This window comes from Mesoplodon bidens, assembly GCF_964165515.1.
Source record: "Mesoplodon bidens genome assembly, chromosome: 3".
NCBI lineage: Eukaryota > Metazoa > Chordata > Mammalia > Artiodactyla > Ziphiidae > Mesoplodon > Mesoplodon bidens.
In genome coordinates this window covers 111,675,661-111,692,734 of record NC_138178.1, presented here as the reverse complement: position 1 = coordinate 111,692,734, position 17,074 = coordinate 111,675,661, and the positions used below count along the sequence as shown (strand labels likewise).

Below are 17,074 nucleotides of genomic sequence, written 5' to 3'. Positions count from 1 at the left end.
GTATAGGGTGATCAGCTCAATGTTTTTTGATGACCTAGACGGGTGGGATAGGGAGGATGGGAGGGAGGCTCAAGAGGGAGGGAATATGAGGATATAGGTATACTTATAGCTCATTCACTTTGTTGTACAACAGAAACTAATGCAACATTGTAAAGCAATTAATACGCCAATAAAGATATTAAAATTCTTTTAATAAATAAATAAATACTCAATAAATGTTTCTTGAATTGCACTGCCTGGAGATTTGCTCCAGCCCACTGGGCTTGCTAGTGTTCTCTGATACAGCTTACATATTAATACTAACTGCCATGCATTTAATACCTACCATGTGCCAGGCACTAAGTCCTTACTTATAGTATCAAATAATTATTATTAATAATTCTTAACGATATTTAGTAATAATTATTAATCCTCAAAAGAATACTCAGGAGCAGTGTTTTCTTTCGTTTTTTTACATTCACAAATGAGGAAACTGAGACTTAGAGATGTTATATATATGGTAAGTAAAAGAGGTAGAATTTATATCTATAGTTTTGTCTTCTATCCTATACTGTTTTGTGCAATCAATATAGTGCCTATAAGCAGTTCATTAGTATTTTTAGTGTACATTATTTCTGCCCCAAATCTTTTATTAACTAATAATGGAATCTAGGACAAGTTCTCAGATATCTCGATGGGTCTTAGTCTCTTCATCTATAGCACCAGGAATTAGATGAAGTTAACTCCTCGGTCCCCTCTAGCTCTAAAATTATATGCATCTGTGAGTTCCTAGCCTTTCAAGCTTTTGATTTTGCAACTCTATCTGCTTCTGCATTTCTATCTGTTTCATACTGTGATCACATCCAAACCACATAAAACAGTTTCCATTTCCATGAATTCTTCTCTTGAAACCACTGGACTTACTTTGAAATATGAAAAGTGCAATGAATGGAGTCATATCACCAAAGCCACAGAAGAGAAGCTCCTTCCTCAAACAGTCTGCGTCTTTCTCAACAGAGTTAATATCATTGGTTTAATTACCTATTAGATAAAAATACTCACTAGTGAGAGTATTTCTGAGGGGAGTAATGGAAGAACAAAATTTTAGGCTATCTAATTGTGGTACTAGCCCTTGTGCATATTTTGTTAGGGGGTGGGGGTAGGGAATTAAACACTAGTCCAAAATATATTTGTTATTTATAAAATTTACTAGTTGTAGAGTTTGGAAATATAAGGGGGGAGGAGGGAGGAAGAAGAACCTGATCCAAATCCCTTTTTGCACCAATGAAATAGTACAGGGCGGCTGAAGGAGCCCTTGGTTCTTTTCTTGGTGAAAACCTATTGTGAATCACTTAACCTCTCTAAGTGTCAGTTTTCTCATCTTCAAAATTAGTGGGTTTGGATCAAATAATATCTCAGGTTGTTCCAAGTCTGTGAATTAGCTCAAAGGGTATGAAAACCTGGCAAGAAATTGCTTTTAAAAGGCAGTAGCAAGTTTGAAAACGTATCCTTAACTTGAAGCAAAGAAGATCAGTTCTTAGGTTGAAGGTCATAGCCCCAAATGAATTAAGAACTAAAATTTAAGCCTATTTTTTATAAGGCTACAGTAGCAATGAAAGCTTTAAAATTCCAAGTCTAACCTAAATAACAGATTCCTGAGCTTCACTGATGAGCCACACAGCAGTTTTGATGTATTTTCTCCACTGGTGGTGCAGAGATGAAGAGGAAAGCAAGCAGGAAAGAAATCAGGACACTGAGGTCAGCATAGAGGCTGATCCTAAAATTTCAGAGGTGGATTAGAGAGAGGAAAATAGAAAATGTAGGGCTTCGTCAGTTCATAAATGTATTACCTGGGTTGTATGATTTTCTTATAATGCGATTGTCTTCTAGGATATGGTAACCAATTCTGTGTTCTTTCCAGCCATTCTCAGCAACTGCACAAATGCAAATCATTCTGCCCATCAGTCTTCATCTTCCCAAACTAAATAATATTAGTTTTTGGCCTGTTATCATACATTCCATTTCACTGTGAAACTTGATATTTGAGTTTTCCTTTCTGATCATTTTCTCTCCAGCAGCATTAGGTAGCTCATTTCCAAATTTTTTTTTTCCATGCTTGATATTTACCACCTCCCTATGTACCCAACACCATGCATCCATATGCTAACCAACATGCTAGAATCGAGGCAGAGTGGGTGCCTGGTGGGATGACCAAATACGAGAAGGTAATTTTTAATCAGTGTTTTAACACCAGAAACAAGCTTTGTTATGGAGTAACAACACTTAAACAGAATAACTTAAGTAGAATAACTTTGTTTATGGAATTTTTGTAATCTTTCCTTAAAATGGAGAAATGATTTGAAGAAGTACTCATCTCTCTACTTACGCCTCTATAGCACACATTTCACAGAAAAAGGAACAGGGAAACATCAAGAAGCCACTGAATATTTAAATAGTAGGTTCAAGGTTGGGGAGTAGCATCAGCAAGAAGAAAGGCAGATGAGATGAAGGCAAAGTGTCACTGATTTTTGCCTCTGTCCCTGGAGAGGAGATTGCTGATATAGAGTCCCTCTGGCCTTCCCAAGACCGTCTGGCATGAAGATATAACTCCAAGGTAAGATTCCTGAGCAAGCAGCTTTATCCTAGAGCTATCATCTGAATAGATTCTCTAGGCTTTCTCCAGATCAGTTTCCCGAGTTCTTGTGGTTCCCTCCCCCATAGTAGCTCGATGTCCCCAAGCCCAGGCGGGGTCTTCCTGAAAGTCATTTGTGCCAAAGCTGTCACTATAGAAAGGTTTCAAAATAACTCTAAATCTGACAGCCTCTGCCCCTATAGATGAACATTTAGATTTTTTCAGAAATCCCTGGTGGTACTCTAGAATTCAGTAGGGGGCTTTCAGAAGGAAAGAAATATGACATTAAGAGGGCAAAATGAGGCTCTTGCTAGCCTTAATATAACAAATCGAGGGGACTTCCCTGGTGGTCCAATGGTTAAGAATCCACGATTTCACCGCAGGGGGTGCGGGTTCAAGGGTTCGATCCCTGGTCGGGGAAACTAAGATCCCGCATGCCACCCAATGCGGCCAAAAAAAACCAAAACAAGTTGAGCAAACTAAGGGGTAAAAAGTTCCTGAATGCTTAATATGTGCCATGAAGGGAGCTAAGTGGTTCTTCTACATTATCTCACTTAGTCCTCATAAAAAGTCACCGGGGTTTACAAGGTGAAAGGGGCTCAGAGTTAAGAGTCCAAAATTACAGAGCTGTTTAAGTGGTAGAGGTAGGATCGAAACCCACTTCTGTGGGATGCCAGAGCCCCAGTTCTGCCCCACTAATTTATAAGCAAGTACTTCAAAACCGTTTTAAAAGATGTTTAAGGATGAAGAAATCTCCTGGTCATGTGCAATAAATCAAAGTTCTTAGGAAACTTCATATGCCCTTCAGAACGACTACCAGTGTTGCTTTTGCTCAAGTCCTGCATTACTTCCAGATGCCCTTCTATACAGAGCTCAGCCACACAATTTTTAATAAAATCTTCCCTATAATTCAGTTTCTCATATGCACATACACAGAGAGACCACACACATACACACACACACCCAGACATACAAACACTACACGCATACACACTGCACAGATAAATACACACAGACCGCAGATACCACAGAGACCACACACAAATACACCACACTTGCACAGATCACAGCTCCACACACACACACACACACAGCTCCACACACACCCCATGAATTTATACACACACTAGAGATACACACATGCCACAGAGACACACACCATATATGCACATACATACACACAAATGCACCACAGATATATAGACAGACTACAGACACACACACACACACACACACATATACACACACAAATAGACACACACAGGCCATACACACACAGTATCAGAAATCCTCCATGGGATTTTGTTTCTCCTTGTCTACTCAAGCCCCAATGTCTATACAGTTTCCACCATATTCATCATCTCATTAACATCTCACCTCCCACTACTGGCCTCTTCTCTCCATCCTATTCCTTCCCAAATAGGGAACACAAGCTCTTTTCTTTCCATTCCCCAGAGCAACCACCAACACAAGAAGTTGTGATTAATGAGGTTAAGGGAGACATTACACCATGTCAAACCATAACAAATGGATTAAAACTAACTATTAGACATTCCTCATTTTAAATCCCCTGTGTCATCTCTGCTTCTCAATATCTCATTGACCCTTCCTCCTCTGCAAGCCTCCTAGCCTCCTGCTGTGTTTTCCTGGGGCCCCTCTCTGAAGACCATCCTCCCTCCTCCCCCTCTTCTCATGATCCCAGGACCTTCACCCAGCCTCTTCCTTGGGCTCCCACTCTTTCACTCATCATTGCCTATCCATTCCATGTCCCAAAACTTCACTTTTTATTCCCAAACAGACTACCAAGGTATCTTCCTGAAGAGAACCATTTTTCTACTTTGGGGGAAATTTTTGCAACTCCCTTAGCTGGCAGAATTAAGGTAGTTATGGTTTTAACAGCAATTATTTTATTTCTTCTCTCTGGATATTCTTTGGATGTTTTTGATTAGTGAAAAAAACCATTAGGAATTTCCATTGCTTTATCCAATTTATCAAAAAACAGTTTGTTGATGTGACTCTGTTATAATAGCTATTTTCCAAAATATTCTCACATTTATATTTTCAATAATATAGGAGCAGTTATTCAAGAAATGGGATATTTTGGATAATCAAATACTCCATTTCATGGAGCGTTATCAAAATACACTACACATGAATTACCAGTTTTCAAAGAAGTAACATAGAACATTTATAGGGTTCCCCACCTGCCACAGTGGAGGTATGGTGGGAGATGTTGAATATGAAATTTAACCCCTGTAAGCCTCACTTTCTCCTCTATTTAAACATTTGCCTTTGTATGGAAAAAAATTATTTTTATATAAAGTTTCCTGCATACAACAAGTACTGGATAAATATCAGTTCCTTGACTTCTCTCTGTCTTTCCCCTCCTGAAGTAAGAAAGAACTACTGCTATATTCTACCATACACTTTCCTCTTTCATTGATGATTTTGAAGGTACTTCACAATCTTACGGTGCCGAAGGGCTCCTATATGAATATCTGTTCTTTTTTTTTTTTTTCTTTTTTTTTTTTTTTTTTTTGCAGTACGCGGGCCCCTCACTGCTGCGGCCCCTCCCATTGCGGAGCACAGGCTCCGGACGCGCAGGTCCAGCGGCCATGGCCCACGGGCCCAGCCGCTCCGCAGCATGTGGGATCCTCCCGGACCGGGGCACGAACCCGTGTCCCCTGCATCGGCAGGCGGACTCTCAACCACTGCGCCACCAAGGAAGCCCTGAATATCTGTTCTTACTGTTATGTGCTGAGTGTTAGAATACTAGGTAATAGCATTTACTATATATAATTAGCTCATGGCAGAAATCTAATTATAGCTCCCTATGATTACTAACTTGCAGCCATTGTTGTCATTTTTGTTATTCAATTTCGTTAGTAACATTGCCCTGACCAAGTCTTAGTCAAGTAAAACTGATTCTACACTGCCTTATTCAAGAATCTGTGCCCATCAAGTAGGGTCAGACTTCTGGTTAATGTCTAAATAGAATTTTTTTTTTGGCTGAGCCAAGGTGGCACATGGGATCTTAATTACCCGACCTGGGATAAAACTCGTGCCCCATGCAGTGGAAGCGTGTAGTCCTAACCACTGGATTGCCAGAGAATTCCCTAAATAGGATATTTTTAGCTGCCTAAATTAATTACTTAACGAAGTCAGAATATTCCAAACTTATTTCTATTTCACATTAATTTCATTGCATCTGTAGTATTTCTATTTTTGATGCCCCAATTAATCTGATCTTAATTCCTCACACAAAATAAAAGAAAAATATCTGATTTGTATTATTGTAAAAATATTGTTTGTCATTTTAAAAATATTGTCATTTTGACTATGAATATGCAAAAATTACTATTTTAATTTCTATATTTAACCATTTCTTTTGTTTCTTTTTTGTTGTTATTTTCAGCTTCTCATTCCAATTATGGATCCGATCAACTCTAATGATTACCTGCTCAATGTCTCTACTTTAATAAGAAACAGCATTCACATTCCAACACCTGCCTCAAAAGTGATTGTTGCACTTCTTTTGTTCACGTCATTTATAATTGGCACTATCACCAATGGTCTCTACCTATGGGTGCTAAAATTCAAAATGAAAAAGACTGTTAATACTCTGTTATATTTTCATCTCATTCTCTCTTATTTTATTTCAACATTATTTTTGCCATTTCTGGCCATCTCCTACCTTCAGGAAAATCACTGGAGCTTTGGAATGGCCACATGCAAGGTCTTCAATAGCATTTTGTCTGCAGGGATGTTTGCCTCTGTTTTCTTCCTCTCAGCCATCAGCATTGATCGTTATCTTCTCACTCTTCACCCAGTGTGGTCACAGCTGCACCGAACCCCACGCTGGGTTTCCAGCATCATCTTAGGAGTCTGGATGTTTGCCACTGCCCTCAGCATGCCCTATGTGGTTTTCAGAGAGGCACATGATGACCATAAAGGAAGAGTGACCTGCCAGAATAACTATGCTGTGTCTACTAACTGGGAAGGCAAAAAGATTCAAACATTAAGAAAATGGATTCATGTAGCCTGTTTCAGCAGCCGCTTCTTGCTGGGCTTCCTTCTGCCTTTCCTCATCATCACCTTTTGTTATGAAAGAGTAGCCAAAAAGATGAAAGAGAGGAGCCTCTTCAAATCCAGCAAGCCCTTCAAAGTCATGATGACTGCCGTTATCTCTTTCTTTGTGTGTTGGATGCCCTACCATGTATACCAAGGCTTAATTCTCACTAAGAACAGATCACTACTTTTCCAGTTGACTCTGATACTCACAGTGATAACTACTTCTTTCAATACTGTCTTTTCTCCCACACTCTACCTATTTACTGGGGAGAACTTCAGAAAGGTTTTCAAGAAGTCTGTTCTTGCTCTTTTTGAGTCAACATTCAGTGAAGATTCTTCGGAAGAAAGGACACAAAACCTAAATTCAGAAGCCGATATTTAAATTCTGGATCCCGGAGCAAAGAATGGATTCTTAGTCAATGATATCACCAGAGACAGACCCTCAACTCTTGTATAATATAGTCCCTATATTAGAGAGACACCTGGGCTGTACTATAGTTAGATCTATGAACATTATAAGGGCTGTAAAATGTGATGGGTGATGTTGCAAATGTGATTTTTTTTTTTACTTTCGTTGTGGTAAAATATATATAACATATAACACCATTTTTCATTGTACATTTTAGTGGCATGACCTAAATTCACAATTTTTTGCAACCATCACCACTATCCATTTCCAAAATGTTTTATCACCCAAAAGAGAAACTCTACCCATTAAGCAATAACTCCTCTTTCACGCCCCTACCCCCCACTCTTTCCCCTAGCTCTTCATATCCTCCAATCTGCTTTCTATCTCTATGAATTTGCTATTCTAGGTATTCCATATAAGTGGAATCATACAATATTTCTCCTTTTGTGTCTGGCTTATTTAACTTAGCATAATGTTTTCAAGGTTCATCCATGTTGTAACATGTATCAGAACTCATTCTTTTTATGGCTAAATAATATTCTGTTATATGTATATACCACATTTTGTTTATCCATTCTTCTGTTGAGAGACATTTGAGTCGTTTCCACCTTTTGGCTATTGTGAATAATGCTACCATGAACACTGGTGTACAAGTGTCTGTTTGAGTCTTTATTTTCAATTATTTTGAATTGCTGGGTCATGTGGCAATTCTATGTTTAGGTTTTTGAGGAATTGCCACTTTTTTCCATAACAGCTGTACCATGTTGCATTCTCATCAGCAATGTACAAAAGTTCTAGTTTCTCCATACCCTCACCAACACCTATTATTTTCCTTTTTTTCAATTATAGCCATCCTAGTTGGTGTGAACTGATGCAAATGTGATTCTTAACCTTTGATTTTTGAGGCTATAGTAATATCACTTTCTGAATACCAATAGAACCCATCAATCTGAATTTTCTGTCACAGAATTTTCTACCAAATAGACATTTAGACCAAGGTCTTTATTCAGATAGCACCTAAATTATTTAACTGGTATGAACAAAATTTAACATGGCGATGACAAGGCACTCATCTTGTCATCTCCATGTTAAAGAATAAAGAATTTATACTTTAATGTTTTAAGTATAAAGATACTTTAAATGTCTTTGTAATATTTATGGATTAAGCTGTCACAGAAATATGGGACTAACACAATTATAAATGTTTGTGAGCCTGCCTGGGTAATGTCACAGTACATTTAATTCTAAAATAGCAATAACAAAATTAACTTTGTTTCCCTGGTTTTCAAGTTTTGCATCAAGTTTTTGAAAAACATTACAGCACCTAAGTTATATAGGACCACATGGTATCAGTGACCTATTACCTTTTATATATTTAGTTAGTTCTATCTGTCGGTCAACACATATCAATCAGTAAGTAGTTCTATCTAGTTCAACTAATACAGAAGGCAGATATTTAGGCCACAATGCAAACTCAGTCCCTAAATATTTCAGCTAGCTTTGCACAGACAATTCCAAGCCACAGGCGTACATCCTCCTCAGAAATCCCCCAAAAGGATGATATTAATTACAAAGGGTTACAGAGAAGAAGGGAAATTAATTTTCATTACTAACTTTTCATAGTGGGAAAGTAACAGTAGTTCTGTGCCCTAGAAATTCTGCTAATTGACTTGGCATCACTGCTTTCTTGGGCAACTAGAGGCTTGGCCTCTCTCACTTTGAATATAAGGGACAAAAAATTTTGGGTAGGTGAACAGTTTCATTGTTGGCCCCTATTTCAAGTTTTGGAGCCTTGAATAGTGTCCCAGAGATGGAGAAGTAGGAAGGAAGACCAGGCTGTGGCTCTGAGGGGCCCTTCAGCAAGAAGGGGCTGCTGCTCCCTCCCTCCACACACTCTCCCAGGGCCTGATAAGCCCACTGGAGTTTATGATGCAGGACTTAAGAAAGCAAGTTATTGGATGGAACATAATGATTCTTTGAAGCAAGAATCTTACTTTGGAAACCTAACAGCCACAGAGCCTTTGGTCTCCCTCCTCATATTTGCTACAGTAACAAACAAGGAAGTGCTCTTCCCGGGCTCTTTTATGTACTTTGTTCCATCTCTCTATAGACTGTAAACTCCTCAAAGACAGAGAGAAGCCTATCAATCACACTATTTCTTTTCTATAGTACTACATGTAAGTGATATCCAGTAAAATATACTTAATGAAAATTGAATACGGGTCATCACAATATGTGATTTGAAAAAGGACTTTGGGTATAAAATAATAGGATTGAACCAGATTTTTATTTAAAAAAGATTTACATCGGGCTTCCCTGGTGGCGCAGTAGTTGAGAGTCTGCCTGCCAATGCAGGGGACACGGGTTCGTGCCCCGGTCCGGGAAGATCCCACATGCCACGGAGCGGTTGGGCCCGTGAGCCATGGCTGCTGAGCCTGTGCGTCCGGAGCCTGTGCTCCACAATGGCAGAGGCCACAACAGTGAGAGGCCCGCATACCACACACACACACACACAAAAAAAGATTTACATCATGCTTACCTTGTGCCCAGGCATGGTTCAAAATGCTTTACAAATAGTAACTCACTTAATCCCACAGCAATTCTATGAAGTAGGTCACATTGTCCTCACTATTTTACAGGCTGTGAAACTGAAGCACTTGCCCAAGGCCACACAGTAAGCAAGTGGAAGAGCCAGTATTGCAAGTCCAGGCAGTCTGGTGCTAGAATCAATCCATGCTCTTAATCACCCTACCCACTGCCTGAGGTCACTATTAGGAGGCTGTGAGGCAGGGCTTCCAGCCCGGATATACATAGTCCGTTTATTTCATCAGAATTCACTATATTGACGGCAAAAATCAAACAGAAGTTCCTAGAAAATGTCAATATCCACATACGATGTAAAAAAAAGAAAAAGCATTGAACTTGTAATCAGGAGGTTTGGGTGGTGGTCTGGCTTTGCCTCTAGCTTGGTGTTTTTTTTGGGGCAGATTACCCACATTTTCTGGGCCTTACCTTCCTTATCTATAATATGGGACAGCTCTGAATGAGATTATGTATATGAAATTACTTCTAAAATATAAAACACTATGTAAGTATAAGATATTATGAGGACTTTTTTTAAGAAGTCACTTCAATTTTAAAAAGTAGGGTGTAAACTTGAGAAAATTCTCCCCAAATGTATTTTTTAATTTCCCTTAAAACTATGGTTAACTTTTAGAAAACCTGCTTGTTATGGTTGTGTTGATTTCATCAACATCTTCACTACTGTGAATTCTCCAGACCCAAGAGGTTTATAAACAAAGAATTAGTGGCTTTCCTTTATGGAAATTGTGTGTGGAGACAGTGTATTAAAACAGTGTGCCTATTAGCATCAAATTATATGAACCTGCTTCATTATATTAGCCTCAAACTGGCTCAAGAACAGAATATAGGGATGATTAGAGATAGGTTTCAAATGCTAGCGTAAGTTCTTTCCTCAAGAAATGGCTCCTGGAGGAGCTTCAAGATGGCGGAAGAGAAACGTGGAGATCACCTTCCTCCCCACAAATACATTTACATGTGGAATAACTCCTACAGAACACCTACTGAACGCTGGCAGAAGACTTCAGACCTCCCAAAAGGCAAGAAACTCCCCCACACACCTGGGTAGGGCAAAAGAAAAAAGAAAAAACAGAGACAAAAGAATAGGGATGGGACCTGCACCAGTGGGAGGGAGCTGTGAAGGAGGAAAGGTTTCCACACACTAGGAAGCCCCTTCGCGGGTGGAGGCTGCGGGTGGCGGACCGGGGAGCTTCGGAGCCGCGGAGGAGAGCACAGCAACAGGGGTGCGGAGGGCAAAGCAGAGAGATTCCCGCACAGAGGATCAGTGCCGACCAGCACTCACCAGCCAGAGAGGCTTGTATGCTCACCCGCCGGGGCGGGCGGGGCTGGGAGCTGAGGCTCGGGCTTCAGTCGGATCGCAGGGAGAGGACTGGGGTTGGCGACATGAACACAGCCTGAACGGGCTAGTGAGCCACAGCTAGCCGGGAGGGAGTCCAGGAAAAGGTCTGGAGCTGCCGAAGAGGTAAGAGACTTTTTCTGCCTCTTTGTTTCCTGGTGCGCGAGGAGAGGGGATTAAGAGCGCTGCTTAAAGGAGCTCCAGAGACGGGCGCAAGCCGCGGCTGTCAGCGCAGACACCAGAGACGGGCATGAAACGCTAAGGCTGCTTCTGAAGCCACCAAGAATCCCTTGTGCAAGCACAGGTCACTATCCACACCTCCCCTCCCAGGAGCCTGTGCAGCACGCCACTGCCAGGGTCCCGTGATCCAGGGACAACTTCTCCGGGAGAACACACGGCGCGCCTCAGGCTGGTGCAACATCAGGACAGCCTCTGCCGCCGCAGGCTCGCCCGCACTCCGTACCCCTCCCTCCCCCCGGCCTCCCACCGGCCTGAGTGACCCAGAGCCCTCGAATCAGCTGCCACTTTAACCCCGTCCTGTCTGAGCAAAGAACAAACGCCCTCCGGCGACCTACACGCAGAGGCGGGGCCAAATCCAAAGCTGAACCCCAGGAGCTGTGCGAACAAAGAAGAGAAAGGGAAATCTCTCCCAGCAGCCTCAGGAGCAGTGGATTAAATCTCCAAAGTCTACTTGATATACCCTGCATCTGTGGAATACCTGAATAGACAACGAATCATCCCAAATTGAGGTGGTGGACGTTGGGAGCACCGATAAATATATTTCTTTCCCTTTCTCTCTTTTTCCGTGTGGATGACAGGGTCTTGGTGCTCTGACTGGGCATCAGGCCTGTGCCTCTGAGGTGGGAGAGCCAAGTTCAGGACACTGGTCCACCAGAGACCTCCCAGCTCAACGTAATATCAAACAGCAAAAATCTCCCAGAGATCTCCATCTCAACGCCAAGACCCAGCTCTATTCAACAACCAGCAAGCTCCAGTGCTGGACACCCTATGCCAAACAACTAGCAAGACAGGACCACGGCCCCACCCATTAGCAGAGAGGCTGCCTAAGATCATAATAAGGTCACAGACACCCCAAAACACACCACCAGACGTGGACCTGCCCACCAGAAAGAAAAGATCCAGCCTCATCCACCAAAACACAAGCACTAGTCCCCTCCATCAGGAAGCCTACACAACCCACTGAAGCAACCTAACCACTGGGGGCGGACACCAAAAACAACAGGAACTATGAACCTGCAGCCTGCGAAAAGGAGACCCCAAACACAGTAAGTTAAGCAAAATGAGAAGACAGAGAAATACACAGCAGATGAAGGAGCAAAGTAAAAACCCACCAGACCAAACAAATGAAGAGGAAATAGGCAGTCTACCTGGAAAAGAATTCAGAATAATGATAGTAAAGATGATCCAGTATCTTGGAAATAGAATGCAGAAAATAAAAGAAACGTTTAACAAGGACCTAGAAGAACTAAAAAGCAAACAAACAATGATGAACAACACAATAAATGAAATTAAAAATTCTCCAGAAGGAATGAATAGCAGAATAACTGAGGCAGAAGAATGCATGTGACCTGGAAGATAAAATAGTGGAAGTAACTACTGCAGAGCAAAATAAAGAAAAAAGAATGAAAAGAATTGAGGACAGTCTCAGAGATCTCTGGGACAACATTAAACACACCAACATTTGATTTACAGGGGTCATAGAAGAAGAAGAAAAAATAAAGGGACTGAAAAAATATTTGAAGAGATTATAGTTGAAAAATACCCTAATTTGGGAAAGGAAATAGTTAATCAAGTCCAGGAAGTGCAGAGAGTCCCATACAGGATAAATCCATGGAGAAACATGCCAAGACATGTATTAATCAAATTATCAAAAATTAAATACAAAGAAAACATATTAAAAGTAGCAAGGGAAAAACAACAAATCACATACAAGGGAATCCCCATAAGGTTAACAGCTGATCTTTCAGCAGAAACCCTGCAAGCCAGAAGGAAGTGGCAGGACATATTTAAAGTGATGAAAGGGAAAAACCTACAACCACGATTACTCTACCCAGCAAGGATTTCATTCAGATTCGACAGAGAAATTAAAAGTTTTACAGACAAGCAAAAGCTAAGAGAATTCAGCACCACCAAATAAGCTTTACAACAAATGCTAAAGGAACTTCTCTAGGCAGGAAACACAAGAAGAGGAAAAGACCTACAAAAACAAACCCATAACAATTAAGAAAATGGTCATACATATCGATAATTACCTTAAATGTAAATGGATTAAATGCTCCCACAGAAAGACATAGACTGACTGAATGGATACAAAAACAAGACCTGTATACATGCTGTCTACAAGAGACCCACTTCAGACCTAGGGACACATACAGACTGAAAGTGAGGGGATGCAAAAAGATATTCCATACAAATGGAAATCAAAAGAAAGCTGGAGGAGCAATTCTCATATCAGACAAAATAGACCTCAAAACAAAGACTATTACAAGAGACAAAGAAGGACACTACATAATGATCAAGGGACAATCCAAGAAGAAGATATAAGAATTGGAAACATTTATGCACCCAACATAGGAGCACCTCAATACATAAGGCAAATGCTAACCACCACAAAAGGGGAAATTGACAGTAACACAAACAGAGTAGGGGACTTTAACACCCCACTTTCACCAATGGACAGATCATCCAAAATGAAAATAAATAAGGAAACACAAGCTTTAAATGATACATTAACCAAGATGGACTTAATTGATATTTATAGGACATTCAATCCAAAAACAACAGAATACACTTTCTTCTCAAGTGCTCATGGAATATTCTCCAGGATAGATCATATCTTGGGTCACAAATCAAGCCTTGGTAAATTTAAAAACTGAAATTATATCAAGTGTATCTTTTCCCACCACAATGCTATGAGACTAGATATCAATTAGAGGAAAAAATCTGTAAAAAATATAAACACGTGAAGGCTAAACAATACACTACTTAGTACCCAAGAGATCACTGAAGAAATCAAAGAGGAAATAAAAAAACACTTAAAAACAAACGACAATGAAAACATGACGACCCCAAACCTATGGGATGCAGCAAAAGCAGTTCTAAGAGGGAAGTTTATAGCAATAGAACCCTACCTTAAGAAACAAGAAACATCTCAAATAAACAACCTAACCTTACACCTAAAGCAATTAGAGAAAGAAGAACAAAAAAACCCCAAAGTTAAGAGAAGGAAAGAAATCATAAAGATCAGATCAGAAATAAATGAAAAAGAAATGAAGGAAACAATAGCAAAGATCAATAAAACTAAAAGCTGGTTCTTTGAGAAGATAAACAAAATTGATAAAGCATTAGTCAGACTCATCAAGACAAAAAGGGAGAAGACCCAAATCAATAGAATTAGAAATGAAAAAGGGGAAGTAACAACTGACACTGCAGAAATACAAAGGATCATGAGAGATTACTACAAGCAACTCTATGCTAATAAAATGGACAACCTGGAGGAAATGGACAAATTCTTAGAAAAGCACAACCTTCCGAGACTGAACCAGGAAGAAACAGAAAATATAAACAGACCAATCACAAGCACTGAAATTGAACCTGTGATTTAAAATCTTCCAACAAACAAAAGTCCAGGACCAGATGGATTCACAGGCCAATTCTATCAAACATTTAGAGAAGAGCTAACACCTATCCTTCTCAAACTCTTCCAAAATGTAGCCGAGGGAGGAACACTCCCAAACTCATTCTTCGAGGCAACCATCACCCTGATACCAAAACCAGACAAAGATGTCACAAACAAAAAAACTACAGGCCAATAATACTGATGAACATAGATGCAAAAATCCTTAACAAAATACTAGCAAACAGAATCCAAAAGCACATTAAAAGAATCATACACCATGATCAAGTGGGGTGTATCCCAGGAATGCAAGGATTCTTCAATATATGGAAATCAATCAATGTGATACACCATATTAAGAAATTGAAGAATAAAAACCATATGATCATCTCAATAGATGCAGAAAAAAGTTTTGACAAAATTCAACACCCATTTATGATAAAAACTCTCCAGAAAGTGGGCACAGAGGGAAACTACCTCAACACAATAAAAGCCATATATGACAAACCCACAGCCAACGTCATCCTCAGTGGTGAAAATTGAAACCATTTCCACTAAGATCAGGAATAAGACAAGGCTGCCCACTCTCACCACTATTATTCAACATAGTTTCGAAAGTTTTAGCCACAGCAATCAGAGAAGAAAAAGAAATAAAAGGAATCAGAAAAGAAGAAGTAAAACTGTCACTGTTTGCAGATGACATGATACTGTACATAGAGAATCCTAAAGATGCTACCAGAAAACTACTAGAGCTAATCAATGAATTTGGTAAAGTAGCAGGATACACAATTAATGCACAGAAATCTCTTGCATTCCTATACACTAATGATGAAAAATCTGAAAGTGAAATCAAGGAAACACTCCCACTTACCACTGCAACAAAAAGAATAAAGTTCCTAGGAATAAACCTACCTAAGGAGACAGAAGACCTGTATGCAGAAAACTATAAGACACTGATGAAAGAAATTAAAGATGATACAAATAGATGGAGAGATATACCATGTTCTTGGATTGGAAGAATCAACATTGTGAAAATGACTCTACTACCCAAAGCAATCTACAGATTCAATTGAATCCCTATCAAATTACCAATGGCATTTTTACAGAACCAGAACAAAAAATTTCACAATTTGTATGGAAACACAAAAGACCCCGAATAGCCAAAGCAATTTTTAGAAAGAAAAATGGAGCTGGAGGAATCAGGCTCCCTGACTTCAGACTGTACTACAAAGATACAGTAATGAAGACAGTATGGTACTGGCACAAAAACAGAAACATAGATTAGTGGAACAGGATAGAAAGCCCAGAGATAACCCCTGCACATGTGGTCACCTTAATTTTGATAAAGGAGGCAAGAATATACAGTGGAGAAAAGACAGCCTCTTCAATAAGTGCTGCTGGGAAAACTGGACAGCTACATGTAAAAGAATGAAATTATAACACTCCCTAACACCATACACAAAAGTAAACTCAAAATGGATTAAAGACCTAAAGTAAGGCCAGACACTATCAAACTCTTGGAGGAAAACATAGAACACTCTATGACATAAATCACAGCAAGATCCTTTTTGACCCACCTCCTAGAGAAATGGAAATAAAAACAAAAATAAACAAATGGGACCTAATGAAACTTAAAAGCTTTTGCACAGCAAAGGAAACCATAAACAAGACCAAAGACAACCCTCAGAATGGGAGAAAATATTTGCAAATGAAGTAACTGACAAAGGACTAATCTCCAAAATTTACAAGCAGCCCATGCAGCTCAATATCAAAAAAACGAACAACCCAATCCAAAAATGGGCAGAAGAGCTAAATAGACATTTCTCCAAAGAAGATATATAGATTTCCGAAAAACACAAGAAAGAGTGCTCAACATCATTAATCATTAGAGAAATGCAAATCAAAACTACAATGAGATATCTCACACCAGTCAGAATGGCCATCATCAAAAAATCTACAAACGGGGGCTTCCCTGGTGGCGCAGTGGTTGAGAGTCCGCCTGCCAATGCAGGGGACGCGGGTTCGTGCCCCGGTCCGGGAGGATCCCACTTGCCGCGGAGCGGCTGGGCCTGTGATCCATGGCCGCTGAGCCTGTGCGTCCGGAGCCTGTGCTCCACAACGGGAGAGGCCACAACAGTGAGAGGCCTACGTAATGCAAAAAAAAAAAAAATCTACAAACAACAAATGCTGGAGAAGGTGTGGAGAAAAGGGAACCTTCTTGCACTGTTGGTGGGAATGTAAATTGATACAACCACTATGGAGAACAGTATGGAGGTTCCTTAAAAACTAAAAATAATACTACCCTACAACCCAGCAATCCCACTGCTGGGTATATACCCTGAGAAAACCATAATTCAAAAAGAGTCATGTACCACAATGTTCATTGCAGCTCTATTTACAATTGCCAGG

The 17,074-nt window shown here is 40.0% G+C and overlaps 2 protein-coding genes across 5 annotated transcripts in view; one reads left to right on the top strand and one right to left on the bottom strand.

The window, feature by feature from the left end:
* NUBPL (NUBP iron-sulfur cluster assembly factor, mitochondrial) overlaps positions 1–17,074 on the bottom strand; it is a 351,028-nt gene that overhangs the window by 317,764 nt on the left and 16,190 nt on the right. Inside the window, exon 1 of one of the 4 annotated variants that reach the window (XM_081229691.1) lies at positions 6,306–6,387. The exons of 2 other annotated variants lie outside the window; for them this stretch is intronic. The gene's annotated coding sequence lies outside the window, so the exon portion shown is untranslated. Of the gene's footprint in view, positions 1–6,068; positions 6,090–6,305; positions 6,388–17,074 lie in introns of those variants that run through there. One more of the 4 variants, XM_081229693.1, reaches the window with a different exon arrangement.
* On the top strand, positions 6,042–7,064 carry GPR33 (G protein-coupled receptor 33; the record flags this gene model as incomplete). Its single annotated transcript, XM_081229704.1, has 1 exon — positions 6,042–7,064. One exon carries the CDS (start codon positions 6,042–6,044, stop codon positions 7,062–7,064), a length of 1,023 nt encoding a protein of 340 aa, XP_081085830.1.